The sequence below is a fragment of the Panthera tigris genome, chromosome E3 (genome assembly GCF_018350195.1).
Source record: "Panthera tigris isolate Pti1 chromosome E3, P.tigris_Pti1_mat1.1, whole genome shotgun sequence".
Classification (NCBI taxonomy): Eukaryota; Metazoa; Chordata; class Mammalia; order Carnivora; family Felidae; genus Panthera; species Panthera tigris.
In genome coordinates, this window is record NC_056675.1 from 14,724,796 (window position 1) to 14,745,514 (window position 20,719).

Sequence of the window (20,719 nt, forward strand, 5' to 3'; positions counted from 1 at the left end):
TGAGAATTCAGTTCCACACAAAGACTTCTTTTCTCCATGACCTTATCCCTGACCTTGGGACCATCTCAAGACTTCTCGGTGCTCGGGTCCCAAAGCCATTCTGCCGGCGGGGCCTGAGGTCTTTCCCTTCAAACTATACCTTCGTTATGGACAATGACTATCCTAGGCTCACTGCCTCCACTCTAATCAAACACATCGTGACCAGCCTGGAATGCTCTTTTTACTTCTTTGTCTCTTACGTCCTGCCACATTTCAAAGTTTTCATTTCCTAAAGCCTTATCTGACCCCTCAAGACCACATTTGTCTCCTTTCTAGAACTTCTATTCATCCTATTCAAAAATTGGTTATTGAAGGTCTATGGTATACAATGTGTGAAGTGCTGAGGGCACGAAGAGTGAAGTACCAGGCTTCAAGGAGATTAGACTAGTTTTCTCTCTCCTTTGTTTTCTCTCTCTTAATTGTGTTTCCCCAGCCAAATTCTTAAAGATCCAGGACTATGTCTTAAATGTCTTTTGTGAACCCCACGGTGACAGACTATAGGGCATAACATACTCATATCAAGTGCTTGTTCATTATATGCAAGATGGGTGGCAGAAAAAGACAAGAGATACATGTCGACTGCCGTGTTTTCCTAGATTAGAGAATTATCTCTGGTTAAGACAAAAAAAGCACATCAAGAAATTAAAGAAACCAGACTGTATTGGAGTAGTGTTTTACAAGTCTAACCAACAATTCAATGTCATTTGACAAATGATTTGATTCGGAGCTTAGTAGTAGTTGATAACCCCTTCCCAAATTCCATAATCATGAACTGATCGTCACATATTATGATTAAAGAACTAATACGAAAATGATTTGTAACATTTTAATAATTTAAAGGCAGATGTTTGAAATGTCCAAAGAGATTTTACAAGATAGAAGTAAGAGCAAATTGAGAAGCAGCGAACACAAGTTCTCAGATAAAATCATTCTGTGCTAGCAAGGACAAGGGAACTGATAGGATCTAAACACATGAGGCAATCCTGCCATCCACTCTGCAAGGTCCCTTGGAACCAGGGACAACACAGGGCTCAGGCAATACCAATGATGTCCTTTCTATGTGTCCCCAGGAAACAATTTTTTGTGAATCACAAGTGGAGGAATATCATTTCCCCCAAATGTCAAACCGTTTCTAAGAAAAAAAATTGGGAGATATTTCACTCGTCTAAATTTTAAGTGAGTATAGTTTTGATTCTTTGAGGACTGGTATGGACCTCTACTTATAGACATCCAGTCCAAGGAACACATGTCACTCCATCCCAGAAGAGATCTTCACATGCTGAACAGAAGCTCAAGAATTCAGATTCAAAAGTTAGTCCCCGGCACATGTTTACTGTCAAATTTCATCTTTAAAAAAAAATGCGTACTCACCTGCCAGAATATGCTGTCTATTGTGTTTCCGAGAAAACCATCGCGACCTTCGGAAGACACGAGTTTGGGGCCAAGAATTGTCATGAATTCGTCAAAGTCCACCTGGCCATCCCCTGGAAGGAGAAAATAGAAATATGAGTTGAAAAGTAGTTGAAACTGACCCACTGTCCCCAATGAAATAAACATCACCATGCTTTTCTTCTTGACATGACCTCAGTCAATGAAGAGTTGAGAGCATTACTGAAAACTGTCCAGCTGTACATGATAGAAATTTCAGCTTTATCCTCGTCGCCCACATATAAATTTAGAGATCAAGTCTTTCCCTTCTTCCATACCTGTGCCTGCTCGATCTTCCTTGTCCATTCAATCGCCAGTCCCCTTCTGAAGATTGTGGTAGGAAAACGTTTCCAAGAATTAACGTTCCCAGTTATAATTATGTTACTATTGAGATGGCTGTCTGCCATCACACTCTTACCTCCACACCGTCTCCCATACAGTTCTCAGTTTACACCCCCTCAAAGCATAAATGATCATGCTTTTTAAACATCAGTGGCATCTTTTTTTTTAACATTTATTTTTGAGAGAGAGAGAGAAAGAAAGACAGAATGTGAGGGAGGGAGGGGCACAGAAAGAGGGAGACACAGAATCTGAAGCCGACTCCAGGCTCTGAGCTGTCAGCACAGAGCCCGACGTGGGGCTCGAACTCACAAACCATGAGATCACGACCCGAGCCGAAGTTGGATGTTTAACCGACTGAGCCACCCAGGCACCATAACATCAGTGGTTTCCTTATCTTTGGCAAAGAACACAGTATGGCATTCAGGTCCCACTATCCCTTTCGCTGCCTTTTGTTCCCCACCCCTACACAAAATGCCATGCTCTCTCAGAACTTCATGCCCCTGTACATGCTGTTCCCTCTACCCAGGATGCCGTCTCCCCACTGGTCTACCCGATGAATGTCAACTCATTCTCTAAGACGGAGCTTAAATATCAGGTTCTCTTTTTGTTTTTCTTTCTGACCCTCATCTCACTGGACAGAGTTGGCCAAACTCGATCTATCATAGGCCCTATCAGTCCATGTCCCAGTCACTGGTTTGCATACCTATTTCCCACCTGTATCGTGAGCCCTGCAAGGTCACGGACCCAGTCTGAAACTTCTTTGCGTATTCCACATGATGGCGGGTACTCAGTATGTACTTACAGAGTGAATGAATATCTCTTACTTGTTTTTTCTTTGCTCAGTTCAGCATCTTTCATGCGAGATCTGACACTGTCCACCAAAGGGGGGACTTGAGCCAACTTAGACAAAAGCAGGCCTTCGAGGTATTGTCTGAGCCCCAGTGACTCATCAGTGTGGCATTCTGTGCCCTTAGAACTGCTCAAGGGGGCGTCTCCACCAAGAGCTCTCCACATGTTAGCCCAGCTGGTGCAGACGGCCCAGGTGTCTGCACACAAGTTTGGCAAAGTGCAGACGCATCAATCCATTCCCAGAGTGCAATCACCTTCAAAGAGTCCTCGTTCAAAACCTATTTCAAAGAGCTGAGCAGATGTCATCGTCAAGATGCCAATAATTCCGAAAAAGAAGTCCAGAAACAGATCGCGGTGTAGATAAAACACCCTAGGGGGTAAGGGAGAGTCAGTGGGAAAGGAAAGATTTAGTACCAAATGGATAGGACAGTCACTGGGCTACTGGAGGAAACTGATTTCCTTCTCACGGTGCAACACGACAGAGGCATCTAAAATTCCGCCCTTACTGGTCATCGTGAGAAGGCTAATTCAAGCAACGATGAGTTACCATCTTACCTTTCAAATTAGCAAAGGCTTCTAGAATGCTGGCAGAGATACAGAGAAGAGATGGGCTGTCTTATGCCTTCCTGGTACACTCATCCTGGGTACTGGATACTGACTGACAGTATTTCAGATGCTGTAACATGCTGATTCCTTTTGATCTAATAACTTCACTTTTTAAAGAGAAATACAAGGCAAGGAAACTATCTTAAATGCAGACCAGTATATTTGCCCCCAGATAGTCCTCCAGTATTTGTGAAAGTGGGAAATTGGAAGCGTAGGAAAAGAAGGGCCCAGTCTTCCCGGCAATCACACTGAGCTAGCTCCACGTGGCTCCAAGTCTCAGACAGAGGCACACTCGTTATCCACCTGCGTTGACCCTCTGCTCACCCTGAGTCACCCTTGCTTGTCTGGTGCCAGATGGCCAAAAAATCTCAGACTAGAATATGCATTCTCTATAGGTATGGTATCACCCTTGATGAGACGAAAATTGATTCCTAGGAGAGAATCTTAGATATTACAATGGTTTGTGACCCTCTTAGGGTCTTAGGACATAAGCAGATATACAAATCATCTGTGCTATTAATATCCCATGGGGTAAGGCACTAGGGGAACAAATGTCTTAAAAGTCTCCTTGTAGTGGGGTGGCTCTGAAGAAGGAGGAGAAAGAGATGGAGAAGGAAGAGCAAAAGAAAGGTCCAGAAACACTGGACAAGAAGATGCCCCAAGTACTACGGTTCCCCTTCCCCAGCCCTCCTTCTGGACTATTGTTCTGTTAGCAGTGGGCATCATCCCAACTGTCTGTCACCTGAGGCAACATCTAACGGTTCACAAAGGCTTAGAAGCTCAAGGGCATGGATCATTTTTTACGAAGCCCTATGACCTTAACTAAAATGCATTCACCAAGCCGGGTCACTCAAGCCCCTGGCCATAGGGTAGTGAGAGCTGCTTTCTCTCACTTGGAAGCCTAATGGGGGGGGGGGGGGGTGGCCCATAGGATGTGGCGGGGCACCTGATTCTCAGAGCCAGGAGAATCAGGGCTGTCTTTGAACAGTCCGCTTTCCAGGTAGGAGGACAGAGACCATTCACCTCTCTGAAACCTCCCCTCCCCCATAGGGTGATGGGAGTGGGGCAGTGCAGCACTGGTATATGTCAAGGATCCACACGGAATTGTGGCCAAAGTCCTCAGGGAGTGTTCACAGATGGTGCCCTTGGCTGAGAACACCAAGCCCGAAACTGACCAGCAGAAATGGCCTCCGCGGCAGGAGCAGCCCATCCACCACTCAAATCCTTGACCAGAGAGAAAGTTCTGGGGAAGGGGTGGGTACAGTCCTATGGGCAGTGCTAACAGCCAACCAGTAGTACAAAGTTTTATTACGATTGAGACTGAGGAAAAGCTCTCTTCAGCAGATCCCAGTTTCCTGGACAAACAGAACTGGGAACACCCCACAAGCTATCAACGCTGCTCCCAGAAGTGTGGCCCCACATCGCCACCCACCCCCCCCACTCCATCCATCCCAGGAAAACTGAGACAAATAGAATCTCAGAGGGAAGTCTTTCATTAAGTCCCTTATGCGAAAACCATTCCCAGGCAGAAGCAAGGTCCGGAAGGTCTGATGACAATCAAAATATCTCCCTTGTACTGAGCACCCACTACGTGGTGGGCATTGCTTACAGAAATTTCCATCCCCTAGTTCACTGAAGTCTTCCAGCAGCCCATTTCCACAGAGGGGGAAACGGAGGCACGGAGAGGTTCCGTGTCTTGCAGAAACTCACACAGGGAGCAGATCTGGGATTCCACTCTGGGAGTAGACTGACGTATCCACACTTTGACAAATTGTGTGCAGACACCTGGACCTCCTCTGGGGAAGCAGGGTTGTGGTTGGACTCCGTCTGGAACATTCCTTTCCCTGACCCCGGCACTGCCCGGCAGGGGATGGCTACGGCTGCCTGGTACATAGAGGCGAAACGATATCAAAATTGCTCCCTCTGGTCTAGCTAATGGGCTTCAGCTCAACGACTAAGAGATCTTTCTTAATCGTTGAAAGGAGTCACAATAAGTAAGAGGAAGCATTTATTTAACACGTGCTCTATGCCCGATGCTGAGCTCAGGGCTTTGTGTTTATCATCTTGTCTGCTTCAACCCCAGCGCGATGAACAGATTCTCCTCTTCCACATTTTACCCATGAGAAGACGTAGGCGAGAAGGGGTTAAAAGGAGATTGCGGCCCCACGGCTCGTGTGTGGCCGCAGAGGGGCTCCGCCGGGGCTCCGTGATATCAGCCTCCACTTTGTCCAGCTGCCTGCGCATCAGAGACCCCGGGACAAGTCCCAGTACAGGCTCGTGTCTGCACGCTTTGAGAACGTAAAAGGTCTTCCTAGCTGGCCACTTAGGAAGGAATGTAGTGGGAAATTGGGTGAGATGGCCTTCAGGGACCTTAATACAAACGAGCATCGCCTAAAAGCCATTTCTTCCCCAAATTGCCACTCGGCCTGCAGCTGGGGGTCTCGGTGATTCTCCTTGGATGGCCAACTCCCAGCGGACCCAGGCCTCTCGCAGACGACCCTCCAGGCATCCGAAACCTCTTCCGCGGAAAAGAACTGCTCTAATAAACGAGGCCTGTCCGGGCCTGGCCCGGTGACGTCGGATTGCCATTCTGGAGTCACCTGCCCCCAGAGACAAAGGTGGGCGGCTTCCCAGACCCGCCACATGTCATGGAATGTGACAGACTGAACAAGCGCTCTCCCTTTGGTGAAATTATTCCACGCATCTCGAGCGAGAGAGCACCTTCAGGATGAGAAGGTGGCATTCGTTCCTGGCCTCATCTTCCTTTCTCAGGCTTCCAGATATCACGATGCATTTAGTAAAAAGGGCAGGAAGAGAACCCTGCTAAGGACTGAGTCCTGTTTCGTCCCCCCGCCATGGATGTCAAAGCAATGCACTTGAAACTGGGGCAGGAAGCCTCAGGAGGGTCAGGACCACACATCGTTCGTTAAGACCAACCAGCTGAAAGATTCACAATGAGGCGAAATTATAGTAAAACTCATTGCCAAATACAAGGAAGGAAAGGACTACACACGGAAAGGGGGTGGGCTCCGAACAGGGACACGGGTTAGGAGGAAGACACAAATGTCTGACTCCACTGACATCAAGTAACCACAGGGGCGCCTGGGTGGCTCAGTCGGTGGAGCGGCCAACTGCAGCTCAGGTCACGATCTCACGGTCCGTGGGTTCGAGGTCCGCATCGGGCTCTGCGCTGACAGTGCGGAGCCTGCTTGGGATTCTCTCTCTCTCCCTCTCTCTGCCCCTCCCTCGCGCCCCGTCGCTCTCAAAATAAATACGTGAACTTAATAAATAAAAAAAGAGAGAAATCAATTAACCGCATTCCGAAAGCATGCCTGCAAAGGGCCAGGTGTGGGGGCTGTTTTCTGTGGGGCAATAGAGAGAGGAATAAGGCACAGGCTTACCCTCCGGGAGCCTGCAGTCTGTTACCCAGGACAGAATCAAGTGGGTGCTGTGATTGACCTAAAAGTAATGTGCCAAGGCAGGACAAGGGCAGAAGTAAAGGCCCCAGTTAGGAAATTCTCAGCGGCGCGGCAGTGAGCCCCTACCGAGGAGAAGGATTCTAACAAGCTGGAAGGGGTGATGAGGTGTGCCCCCGGAGTAACGCGGGGGACACCGGAAAGGAGGCAGGATGGCCAGGAGCAGCGGCCGCCCTCCCTTCCTGCTGGGTTCCTGCAGGAGAGAAGCCCCCGCATGTCCCTGATGCCAGTCAGGGGACCGTGTCCCAGTCAGGAAGAGGGAGCATGAGCACACGGCCCACCGTTGGTCAGCGGGAACAGTGCTGGCTGGACGGGGCAGTGCCGGCTGAGAAGGGGTGTTCCGTAAGACAACAGGAGAGGAAGGGCCAGGGTAGAAATGGGGTGGCGGGGGGGGGGGGAGGTGGAGAAGACCGGAGCCGGGGGAATGCATTTCCAGCGCAACTGACAAGACCTGGAAGGACAAGAAGGGGAAGAGGCAACGATGACCCTGAGGTTTGAATCTGGGACACCTGACAGACGACGGAGCTAATTAGGAATGATGGAGAAGTCAGGAGGAGCGGGTCTTTGGGACATGCTGGCTTTGCGGTGGTGGCGGGGTGGGAGGTGAGAGCCTAAAAGCTAAGAACGTGGATCTACAAGACTTCAGGATCTATGGACGGATCACTAAGACCTTGAAGGCAGACTCTCAAGGGAAAAGAGCAGGTGTGGGACTATTATCATGATATGCTACCATCTGGATTAACAAGGGGGTCAAGGAGGAGATATACTCCTATTTGCTTAAATATTTATCCCCCCTCCTGCTCCCCCGCAAAAAAAAAAAATACTAATAATAGTTACTGGTTTCTTCACGTGTGAGTCTGGGCAGACAGGCAAGGCACAGGAAAGGGACAGCATCTCACTATATATTTTCTCATACCTTTTTGATCTTTGAACCGTGTCATGTGTTACCTGCTCAAAGAATAACGAAACCATGAAGTCGGTCTTCAGTATCCTTCGGGATGGATTCATCAAGAGCAGAGGGGGAGGGAAAGAAGGGGGCAAAGGAAGACCAAGAAGGGCCTCGGGAGAGCCCACGCAGCTGGGGTCTTGGATGCCCTGCCTCCACGGGAGGCAAGCAGGAACCACTTTACTTTCTCCCAATTCCCTGTCCAAGCTCCCCTGTCTTACAGCTCTCTCCTGGCTCTGGGGGAAGCCCTGGGCTGGTCCTGTAGATTTGTTATTGACTCGCAGGAATCAGAAGTCCAGTCCAGGCTACCGACCGTGTTGACTCCAGACCTGCCTTAGTAGAAAAAGCATCTTCCCCCCTCCTTGGACTGGGGCCTGACCCAGCCTAGTGGTCTGCAACAGACAAGAGGAATAGGTACATTTCCTCGGTCCTTCCTAGGTCCACCTCCCTCCCCACCATCCAGCTATGGTTTCTGGCCTCACCTGGGTTGGAAACGGCCAAGGTGGAGGGGGAAGGGAAAGAGGCATCTCAAGCTATAGTTCCTCCAAGTGGGCTATGCCTCTCTCCCCTTTGGCGGGTTATAAGCCCCCTGGCCTTCCGGTGGTCTCCCCCTCCATCGGGATGCTATCTATCAGTCCCACAGATGGCCCTCAAGGCAACCCTAAACCGACTGCTCCTTTGCCGCTGCGTTAGGCAGCTCTTCCCAAGGCGGCCCGGCTGTCTCTGCCCGGCTGCCCGGATCAGGGAGCAGCTCCAGCCCAGGTCTGTAGGTGTTTCACGTGTGTGTGGGGGGGGGGGGGGGGTGCGTTTCCAGATATTCTCATGGAACGCAAACTGGTGCAGCCACTTTCCATACTGTGGAAAACAGTGTGGAGGTGCCTCAAAAAGTTAAAAATAGGGCTGCCTTATGATCCAGCAATTGTGTTACTAGGTATTTACCCAAAGAATCCAGAAATACTAATTCAAAGGGATACACACACCCCGATATTTGCAGCAGCACTATCTACAACAGCCAAACCATGGAAACAGCCCAAGTGACCATCAACTGATGAATGGATAAGGAAGATGTGGCGCGCACACACACACACACACACACACACACACACACACACACAGAGTGGAGTATTACGCGGCCATAAAAAAGAATGCAATCTTGCCATTTGCAACAAGTTGGAGCTAGAGCGTATTATGCTAAGTGAGATACGTCAGTCAGAGAAATACAAATACTATGCGGTTTAACTCCTATGTAGAATTTAATAAATGAAACAAATGAGCAGAAGAGAAAGGGAGAGAGAGAGACACACACACACCAAGAAGCAGACGCTTCACTATAGAGAACTAACTGAGGGTTACCAGAGGGGAAGGTGGTAGGGGGGGATGGGCGAACTAGGCGGTGGGGATTAAGGAATGCACCTATAACGAGCACTGGGGAATGTTTGGAAATGTTGAATCACTCTATTGTACACCGGAAACTAATACCAAACTGTGAACTAACTGGAATTCGAAGAAACACAAAACAATTGGAAACACTAGGTTCGCAAAACAAGTTTAAAAATGTATTAGTTGTAGTTACACAAAGTATCCCATAATGTTTGTTTCTTTTATACTTCTTGCTATATATCTTTTCCCAGTTGTGATTTTATTTGCACTCTTCTAGACTTGATACGCCAGTCATTTATGTTTCATAGTTTTTCCCAAGAAATTTGGTCTTTTTTTATACACTGGTTACGATATGTATACAGGTGTGTATTTTCCAATTAATTAATTCTGCCCTCACTCCAATTTTACTGTATCTTACCCCATTATTTTTATGGCTAACTTTTTTTCTAAATTTTTCTTTGAATGTTTTCTTTCGTTTTTTCCACGATCTTGTAAAATAATGAAATTATTTTTAATGCTTTGAGTTTACCTCTGGGGAAAGCTTTGATCAATACCTACATATTTGAGAGACATAACATTCTTGTCACTTTCTTTAAAATTTATCTTGAATTTGCATTTTTTTTTCTAATTTGTATTCTTTATTGATCAGGAGAGTGTTTTCCAACTGCAGAGAGGTTTAGGGACTTCTGTTTAAATGTTGATTACTATTAAATCCTGGTTTCTTTGGGTTTGAATAGGAGAATGTGGCCTGCTAATATCCGTTCTAGAGAGTTCGGTGATGCTCTTTCTGTAATTTTGCATATAATCCTGTATTTATAAATGTTTCACAAATATTTTGAGAGGTACGACGTTTGTTAGCTGCAGCAGTCAGTATACGGCCGATGACTTACTTATTGTGATTGTATTGCTTAGATTATCATTTGGGAAGCCAACACCGCCTAACTCAAAGAGCAAATGTTATGGAGTCAAGATCAACCAGGGTTCAAGCCTGGGTTTCGTCTCATTCAACAGTGCGGTCAGTTATGGGTGACGTTATCTGGACCTCCTTCATGCCTTCATGAAATGGACACACTCATCTGTACCTTTCAGTGTTGTTGACAGAGATAAATGAGGCCCCTTAAGTCAAATCCCTTAGCAATGCTCCTGGCCTGCAGTTGGTCACAATAAGTGGCAACTCTTATTGAGTTTTGTCTACTTGATCTGCTCTTAACTGATAGAATATCAGACAGTCTTATCTCTTTCAGCTCAGGAAAATGTCTTCTTATGATTCTTTTGAGTATTCCCATGCTATTCTTTCTTGTGAAATTCAAGTCTCCAATTTCTGTTTTTCAACTCTATCATTTTCTCTTTCATCATTTTATGTTTCTCTTATTTCCCTCTGTCTTTACTTAGAGTAAGTTAGGGCTGTAGGTTGTTCATAGAGCTGTCTCTGCAATTGCTTCCCCACCCCCAACATAATAGGTTTTCCAAATAGCATTGATGTTCACCTACATAAAATGAATACACTAATGTATTACTTCTTACGTAACACATAGAGGCGTGTACTAAGTACAACTGCATTAAGTAGAACACTGTTAGTGTTCTCATGTATTCTTCTCACTGAAGCTGGGTCTCTCTTTCTTCCATTTGTGCCTCAAGATCTTATCTTCTCACCTCATCCTCCAATGTCCTTGTTTGTGGAGGGCTGTTTTCACCTACCAGGTTGGGAATACAAAGCAGGTATTCCTTAAACTTTTTTCTTTCTCTACAGTGAACAATTTTCGGAAGGAGATTTTTTTTTTGTTTGGGTATTCAGAATAACGTTCCTCTCCTTTTTGTACCAATCCTTGTATTTTCTTCGCTTTCAATTCCATGGGTCCCAATGTTGGCCAACCATCAGCATGTATGGATGTCACTGACCACCTTCGAATACTCCAGTTGTGAGGTCAAAGTTTGCAATGCCTAGTGCGGTTTCTGGTGTCTAGTAAGTATTCAGTAAAAGAATACTGAACAGAGTTTGTTCTCCTGCCTCCATTCACCGATGCTCTAAATCTGGTGAGAAGTTATGGTTGAAGAATTATGATCAAGAAGCAGTATATTAAAAAAATGACAACCACTCCCAAGACTTGTTACACTCTGGGTTTCTACTGTCTCCAGCCTGCTTAGGGCACTGCATAGGAGACTGGAGCTTGCAGCCCCCACACCCACCATAGTGCTGCCTGTGGCTGGAGCTTTTGTCCATGTGATATCCTGGGGTCGTGCCTACAAATGGAGGACAAAAGGAGGTACCATGGAGGAAGGGACAAGGGAAAATAAGAGATGGGAACAAGATACCATGCTTTTTTTTTAATGTTTATTTTTTAGAGAGAGAGAGCAGAGGAGGTGCAGGGACAGAGGGGGCGGGGGACAGAGGATCCAAAGTGGGTTCTGTGCTGACAGCAAACAGCCCATGCGGGGCTTGAACTCACAGGCCGTGAGCTCATGACCTGAGCCGAAGTTGGACGCTCAACTGACTGAGCCACCCAGGTGCCCCTCTCATGTTGTTGATTTTAGCCACTCTGGCAGGTATGAGGTGATAGTCCTTTTGATCTGCATTTCCCTGACGATCGTGATATTGGGCATCTTTTCATGTGTCTGTTGGCTATCTGTATGTCTTCTTTGGGAAAATGTCTATTCATGTCTTCTGCCCATTTTTAATTGGATTATTTATTTTGGGGGTATTGAGTTTTATAAGTTCTTTATATATTTTGGATACCAACCCTTTATCAGATGTGTCATTTGCAAATATGTTCTCCCATTCTATAGGCTGCCTTTTAGTTTTGTTGATTGCTTTCTTTGCTGTGCAGAAGCTTTTTATTTTGATGAGGTCCCAATAGTTTATTTTTGCTTTTGTTTCCCTTCCCTGGGGAGATATATCTGGAAAGAAGTTGCTAAGGCTGATGTCAAAGAAGTTACTGCCTGTGTTCTCTTCTAGGATTCTTATGGTTTCCTTTTTCACATTTAGGTCTTTCATCCATTTTGAAGTTATTTTTGTGTATGGTGTAAGAAAGTGGTCCAGTTTCATTCTTCTGCATGTCGCTGTCCAGTTTTCTCAACACCATTTGTTGAAGAGGCTTTTTCCCCCATTGGATATTCTTTCCTGCTTTGTTGAAGATTCATTGACCATATAGTTGTGGGTTAATTTCTGTGTTTTCTTTTCTATTTCATTGATCTAGGTGTCTATTTTTGTGCCAGAACCATACGGTTTGATAACTTGAAGCCTGGAATTGTGGTGCCTTCAGCTTTGCTTTGCTTTCTCAAAATTGCTTTGATTATTTGGGGTCTTTTGCGGTTCCATACAAATTTTAAGAAAGTTTGTTCTAGCTCTGTGAAAAATGCTGTTGGTAGTTTGATAGGGATTGCATTACGTGTGTAGATAGCTCTTGGTAGTATAGACATTTTAACAATATTTCTTCTTCCAATCCATGAACATGGAATGTCTTTCCCTTTCTTTGGTTCATCTTCAATTTCTTTCATCAGTGCTCTCTAGTTCTCAGAGTACAGGCCTTTCACCTCTTGGTTAGGTTTATTCCTGGCTATCTTAAGGCTTCTTGTTTCTGGTGCAACTGTAAATGAGATTGATTCCTTCATTTCTCTTTCTGCTGCTTCACTATTGTTTTATAGAAATGCAACATATTTCTGTACATTGATTTTGCATCCTGCGACTTTACTGATTTTGTGTATTCGTTCTAGAAGTTTTCTGGTGGAGTCTTTCAGGTGTGAAACTAGTGCTTTTATTGAAAAGGGGCAGTTTGTCAGTAGTGATTTAAGAAAAGACTGAAAAGCAATGGAATACGATTTAAGAATTTATAAAGCAATTCTAATAAAATACCTGAAAAGCTTCTCAAATGGGAACAATCGCACCTTGAGTTTTTTCATATTGTTGAGAAATAATATTCTTCTTGTCACATAAACTGTTCCAGGATAAAGCAAAAGAGGAAAAGCAAATGTAACTCTGATACCAAAATACACAAGAGGAAAACTACTGACAAACCTCACTTATGGATACAGGTAAAAGTCCTGAAGCCTGAACTTGAAAATCTAATTTGAAATATACTAAAAGCACAGCTTACCACAGCTGCATACAGATTATTCCAAGACTTGAGTACAATTTAATATTAGGGAAATCAATTAATATGATAAATCACATCAATAGATGCAATTCCTTAAAATGCTGGTGTCTATGGATCTGATTAAAATATAATATCCATTCAGGACTTTTTACACTGGGCAAAGAATAAGACTTCCTAAAAAAAAAAAAAAAAAAAGTAAGAGTGATGGATCTCAAGACAACAGCGGACATCCGCATATGTGGAAAGAATCTGCATTGAAATACGCAAGGAACCAGGATGCTTGTTACCGTTTTTATTCTGATCATTCCCAATAGGCTCGCCAACAATATGGCAGGAAACAGAAGTAAAACATACGACCACAGGAGTGGAGAAACCAAGATGATCACTATTCTGAGGACAGTATGATCGTCTGTCTAGAAAAAAACAAAAGACCCAACTGTGATTCTGGGGAATGTAGTAACGGTGGCTAGGTACAGACAAACATTTAGAAAATCAATGGTTTTCTTGTGTGGCGGCAAAAACCATTTAGATCTTTTTTACAGGAAAGAAGAGCCAAGGGACTTCTGGAGAAGCCAGAAGCAGGGGCTCCTAAATCATTTCCCTCCAGCCTCCTGGCAGGTCCCCTCTGTGGTGGGCGCAGGTCTGGGCAGAGAGGGCGCCTGGAGGGAAGGTGAAGGAAGGCAGAGGGAGGGTGTGGAGGGTCGGGCTGCCTCACCGGTGAGGCCCCTGGGGAAAGAGCGCCACCCATTCACTCCGGCAGGCTGGTGGGTGGTTCCTGACCCCACTGACTCCCAAAACACTTGGAGAAAGGCTGTTCTGTAGGTTGGGGTCTCCCCCCCAGAGAGGGGCTTCCTCCTCAAGCCTCACTGGAAGAGGGACACCTGTTCTCTGCTCAGACACAAGATGGGCATCATGGGGCCCCCCCTCTACCCGTGCGTTTCCCAATGCCCAAGAACCGGCGCCTTGGCAGAGAAGGAGGGCAGAAAACTATAGGCAGACAAAGAAATAGCAGCTCCCTTCAGGGAGGTGTGGTGAAAAGAGGGAGGGGACCCGACCGCTTTTGGTGCACTTGGCTCCCCCTGCACCGTGATGGGAGGAGGAAGAATGTACCAAGAGAAAGAAAACAAAAAGGAAGGAAATCTGAGCTCTCAGGGAGTGAAATCAGAGGACACAAAGGCTCCCAGGAACTAAAAAGTTTGATTTCCAAAGACGCAAATTGACAGGCACACTGGAATACTGGGTGGTAAGCATTAGAGGTGAGAAGGGGCCTGGACAGGAGGTTCTTAACCTGAGAAGGACAGGGACGCCAAAGAAAGAACAGCAGAACAGATGAGTGTTTGGAATGACCTGAATTAACGCGTTCGACTGTTGATGCGCACGGACGAGGTGGGTCTTAGTTCATGACCTAAAATCAGCAAGCAGAAACCAGCAGAGGTTAGGTCCCATGTGCACTGGCCAGGCCTGGGCCAGCTGGGGTCTGAAGGCCGGCAGTGTGACTCCAGCGTCCTCGATGTTAGCCACAAAGCCAGCAAAGATGAATCAGCACTGATTAAATACACGTTAGAGAAAACGACCATCATCCAAAGAGAAAAATCTCTATGATCGCACAGAAAGGACAAAATAACCGGGAATAAACTCAAAAGTGATATTTAGGACTCAGATGAGGAAACCTATACAACTTTAGTGAGATATTTTAAAAAACCTTTCAGAGCACCCAGTTGGCTCAATTGGAAAAGCTTGCGACTCTTGATCTCAGGGTCGTGGGTTCGAGCGCCACGTTGGCTGTGAAGATTGCTTAAATAAATACAAAAAACAAACAAGCAAATAAACTTTAAAAGAAAAGCCTTTAAAGAAAACGGCAAATGATACTATGCTTCGTGATGGAAAGGTTACTGCAAAGATGTTCATTTAGATGTTTAATTTCAATAAAAATCCCTATGGAATTTTTTTGGCAAGCTTTCCCAATGACTCGGAAGGTCATTTGGAAGAATGAGCAGGCCAAGAAAATCTTTAAAGATAATTAAGAACAGTAATGCCATATCTATTAATAAAATGTATTACAGAACTACAATAATGGGGAAAAAAAAGTACTGATGTAAGAATGGACAGGAGATAAAACGGGACCGTCCAGAACTAAGTCCTTGTAAATATGGGCAATAAATAGAAATAATTGAGTAGAGAAAAGGCTTCCTTGTCAAATGGTGTTAGGAAGAGAAGAATTACAACGGAAAAAACCAATTTGATCTTCCTATTTTACTATAAAACACTGAAGACATAAATTAGAATACACAGGTAAAATAAGAAAAACGTTTCTAAGCTGCAAATCAATAAAAGAAAAGCAGAAAAGTAAAGACTCACAGAGTTGCCAACCTCCTCTGTATGTTAAAGATGTCAGAGACTAGATTAAATATTTAGCAATAAACTAGGAAAACTGTATGCAATGAATATGGGAAGAGGATAATATTCTTCAAATACAAAGGAACTCATGAAGGCGTAAATGCCAGAGGGTGTGAACAGGTAACTCACAAAGGAAAAATACAAAAGTTAAACATGTGGAAAATGTTCAACTTTCAATAGTATGAAAATAAATGCAAATTAAAAGCAATAATGAGATAGCATTTCCCACATCCCCAGGATGCAAAGATTGCATTTTTTTTAATGTTTATTTATTTTTGAGAGAGAGAGAGAGAGAGAGACAGAGCGTGAGCAGGGAAGAGGCAGAGAGAGGGGGAGACACAGAATCTGAAGCAGGCTCCAGGCTCTGAGCTGTCAGCACAAAGCCCAACATGGGGCTCGAACTCACCAACTGTGAGATCATGACCTGAGCCGAAGTCAGAGGCTTAACCGACTGAGCCACCCAGGTGCCCCAAGACTGCATTTTTAAGTCTGATTTTAAGATCGAGTCCGCAGTTCGCCACGACTTCGCATTCACATTGATGGGAACAGGGCTTGGCACAGCCTTTCTCGACACTAATTTGGCAATACCCCTGAGATTAAAAGCCCCTTTTTAATACTATTTTCCTTTGATTCAGTAATTCCTTTTCTGGACTCCATCCTAAAGACTTCCATCAGAAATTTGGAGAAAGATCCCCGCACTATGTTGCCTATCGTGGCATTATTTGTAACAGTGAAAAATGGAAACGAATGAAGAATGTAAATATTAAATTAAAAATCAACCCACCCCCCAGAGATAACATTACCATATTTTCTCCTCGGCGAATAAAGAAAACTATGGAAGTAATACTTTCCTGTCCTTTCTCCTTGAGGTTCTATGGTGAACATCTCCCGTGAGATTAAAAATCTTTAAAACATAATGAGCCCCATAACACTCTACAGAGAGCTAGAGGTTTCTCAATCAGTCCCCGATTTTTGGAAGGTCCAATTGTTTCCAGAAGAGCACATCATAGGGTTATAATACAACAGTAAGTTATTTCTCTTTTTTTAATGAGTTACGTGTCCATCTGAAATAGTTCTTCAGGGGTAACGGCTCTGCAGGACCAAGAGTATAGCTGAATCCTGAGGACGTCCTCCGCGGAACGTGTACTACAGCTTTCCGAATTGTACCGAAGTAAGAGTTTGCTCGGCACCGACCCGTCTTATACAGAATGTTAGACAATCACCACCCATATCATTTCACATGAAATTAGAATCGTGTAGAAAACTGCTCTTCTGAGGCCCTGTCGCCATAACACATATTAAGAAAAAAAATCACAACACAGTAAACATCTATGTCTCGTCCCCATGAGTCCCTGGATGATGATGAGTCTAATTATTCTACCTCCAGTAATCATTAGCTTGCTTGAGTGCAAAGTAGGAGTAAATATTGCGTGCTGCCTGCCGGGGCTGTTGAAAGCTGAAACTACCCAAAATCTTTAGAGCACCCCCACCAGTGTGTCTGTCATACGGGGTCCCCACGCTGGGCAGAAGGCCAAGGGTTTGGGACTTTGAAAGATGACTTCTGAACCGAAATAGCTGAGGACAATAACTTCACCAAATCCCCTGTGAAAAAAAAAAAAAAACATGTGCTGTCCCGTGAAGATCACAGGCACCAGGCACCCTGAGAAACAATGCAACACAAAAGGACAGTGATGTACAAAAGCTAGGATGCTGCCTTAAACAAACGGAAGTTGACAACAACCTCTGGAACTCTCTGCCTTTAAAACCTGGCTGTCACCAGGGGGAGACAGAATCATCTTTACCTGTTTCCATTTCACTGAAGATTCAAGGTTTTAAATGTGGACTTAGACCCAAATGGGATGCTTCCTGGATTGTGAATACCCAATTTCATTTATACTTTTAAATGGAAATTCTAGAAGTGTATGAAACAGCTTTAAAACTTCAAGGATATACAAGACATGTGGAATTTCTTTCTTTTCAATGGTCTCCTAAAATAATCTTTATCAAGGAAAATGAAGGAACCACGCGTAGAAATGAACGTCCAATCTATGGTGTGCAGGGTCATTCTCCGTTTCTTTCTTCCCAAGAACTAGAGCCCCAAACCTCGGTCAGGAGGGACAACTTCCTTCTGACACTAACCCCGTCTCTTCTTAGCAATGCAAGGATGATGTGTAAGAGCAATGCTCAAGCGACAGTGTCAGGGACACTTGCCAAGGGGCGCCTGGGTGCCCCCATCGGTTAAGCACCTGCCTTGTGATTTCGGCTCAGGTCATGATCTCATGGTTCGTGAGCTCGAGCCCCATGTTGGGCTCTGCACTGAGTGTGGGGCCTGCTTGGGATTCTCTCTCTCCCTCTCTCTCTGCCCTGCCCCCACTCCACCCACACTTGCATGCTCTCTCTCTCGCTCTCTCTCAAGATAAAAAAATAAAAATTTAAAAAATAACATCTGCCAAGTAAATATGTACAGACTGAACCAAAAATCCTGACATTATCAGTACTTAGTATTCCTGCACTGTCAGAAGCTTCCTGAAGGGAAAATTCAGTAAAATCAGGACTCTAAGCTAAATTTATTTTTTAAAAAATTTTTAACATTTATTTATTTTTGAGAGACAGAGAGACACAGAGCATGAGCAGGGGAGGGGGGGAGAGAGAGAGAGAGAGAGAGAGGGAGACGCAGAATCCGAAGCAGGCTCCAGGTTCTGAGCTGTTTGTCAGCACAGAGCCCGATGCGGGGCTCGAACTCACGAACTGCGAGACCACAACCTGAGCTGAAGTCGGACGCTCAACCGACTGAGCCACCCAGGCGCCCCGGACTCTAAATTTAAAGGAAACTATTTGGGAATTCGTTTACTCTGAAATCTTGTTGTAAGCACAACATTCTAGAAAACAAACCGAATTCTAATAGATTTCAGAGCTTGGCTCTCAAGATGGAGATGGCTGTCAATCATGGACCCAGGCATTCATAGTATACCAACAGTGGAAGACTCATAGCAGCCTATATCCCTATTTCTTGGAGAGTCCTGCAGCATTCCCTCAGTATTTTATTTTATTTTAACATTTATTCATTTTTGAGAGACAGAGTGTGAGTGGGGGAGGGGCGGGGGGTGCGGGGGACACAGAATCCGAAGCAGCTACATGAAGAGACTGAGAGGTAAACATTAGCAGGAGACTTGGGGAAGAAGACCCGAATGTGACGCACAACAAGCCAGCCAAGAGTTTACTGTATCTCCCTTCCGGCACGCCCAAGCTAGGAGCCGGCCTGAGAATGGGCCCTGGAGTGGACAGCAGGAGCTCCAGGAAACCCTCTAATTCTGACTTCACGGTGCAAACGGGGTCTGTCAATGCTCAGAGAGAGTGAGGGAAATACTTAATATTTTTTTTCATGTCTCCAGTCCCTCGGGCCCCAACCTGTAGGCACCGAGAAGGTCTGAGGGAGAAGAACCTTCCCCTTGGATCAGAGGAGCCATCGTCTTCGGACAGGGGAAACCCCTGATGCTTTTTTTTCTCTTTCTCTTCTCTTGTCATTTGGATCAAGAAGCTGGCACGGCCACGGAAACTGTGTAGCAGAATGGGACAATTATAAAGCCCCATATTTCTGGCTGTACGAATAAAAAGGACCAGAACTGGAAAGGATCAGGAAGATCTGGGACAGCGAAGGGCTTGGCAAAGCTACCCCATAATATTGTTTATGAAATCCTGGGCTCACCCACAAGCTGTTCACTCAGCTGACCCTGAAGAGTAGCCCATAGACTTTGAGCAGAAAAACAGGACTGACTTCTACTCAGGTCCCAGGATGGCAATCTCGATCTGAATCGCAGCGCAGAGGCCCTGAAAACTGACCGGGCACTAGACTCACAACCCAAAGAAAGCTGGTCGGAATTTGTGGCTTACACCCAACCAAATCAACTCCTGCTTAAACAAGAATATCAACATTCTCCACAGGATTTCGAAAGGCCGAGAGTCTCCTAACAAAACCTTCAAAATGTCCAAGGTGTGATAAAGAATTGGTCAGCCTATGAAGAACCAGGGAAGTCTCAACCTGCATAAGAAAACACAATCTAGAAAGGCAACGACACGTGTTGGAATTATCTGGAAAAAAAAAGAAAAAAAGCTTAACCACAATAGAGATACTGCAATGAGTCAGGGCAAATGCTCTTGAGAGGAATGTAAAGATAGAACGTTTCACCAAAGAAATAGATGATGTAAATAAGAATCTAACAGGTACTTTAAAACTGAAGAAAAAAGCCACTCTCAACAACATCTCTGTAGAGAGGGTCAACTACAAAATAGGAGTGATAGAAGAGTTAATGAACTTGCATAGACATCAATAAAAATTATGGGTTATTCCCCTCTCCTCTTCTGTGATTAATGTCCATTCTATAGGAGTCCCAAAAGGAAATGAGAAAGGCTGTAAAGAAAAAAATATGTGAGGGAATAAATGACTGAAAACTTTCCAAGTTCGTTGACAGAAATAAACAGTCAGGTTCAAGAAATTCAGTGAACCCCAAATAGAATAAATCTTTAAAAAAATGCTCATGCTCATATAGACCATAATCAAATTTCTGATAAATAAAGATGAAGAAAATAATCCAGAAAGCAGCCAGAGAAAAAGGAAGCATTATCAGTAGGGAAACAATGATTTGGATGACTACAGATTTCTCATCATAAAATACGAAGGTCGAGTAGAAAAGCATAGAATGCTTAGTCAACCCAATTCTAGATCTGGTGAAAATATGCTTCAGGAATGGAGGTGAAATGAAGAAATTTCCAGATGAAGAAAAGCAGAGAAAATCATTGTCGGCAGGCCTACTCAAACATAATTTTTTTTTTAACGTTTATTTATTTTTGAGAGAGACAGAGACAGAGTGTGAGCAGGGGAGGGGCAGAGAGAGAGAGGGAGACACAGAATCTGAAACAGGCTCTAGGCTCTGAGCGGTCAGCACAGAGCCTGATGCGGGGCTTGAACTCACAGACCGTGAGATCATGACCTGAGCCGAAGTCGGACGCTCAACCGACCAAGCCACCCAGGCGCCCCTACTCAAACATAATTTTTAAAGGAACTTCCTCAGAGAGAAAATGAAACTCAGGACCTCAGGAATGAAGGACTGGGTAACTGCAATAGCCTGTTCTTACCCCATTTTGTTCTTTAAAACCGCTTGACGGCT

General features: G+C 44.9%; 1 protein-coding gene across 2 annotated transcripts in view; it reads right to left on the reverse strand.

Moving 5' to 3' along the window:
• The window catches only part of CALN1 (calneuron 1), a 366,396-nt gene that overhangs the window by 182,709 nt on the left and 162,968 nt on the right, over window positions 1–20,719 (reverse strand). For both annotated transcript variants that reach the window (XM_042971106.1, XM_042971105.1), the window contains exon 3: window positions 1,411–1,523. In XM_042971106.1, the coding sequence (XP_042827040.1) occupies window positions 1,411–1,523 (113 nt within the window). The remainder of the gene's footprint in view (window positions 1–1,410; window positions 1,524–20,719) is intronic.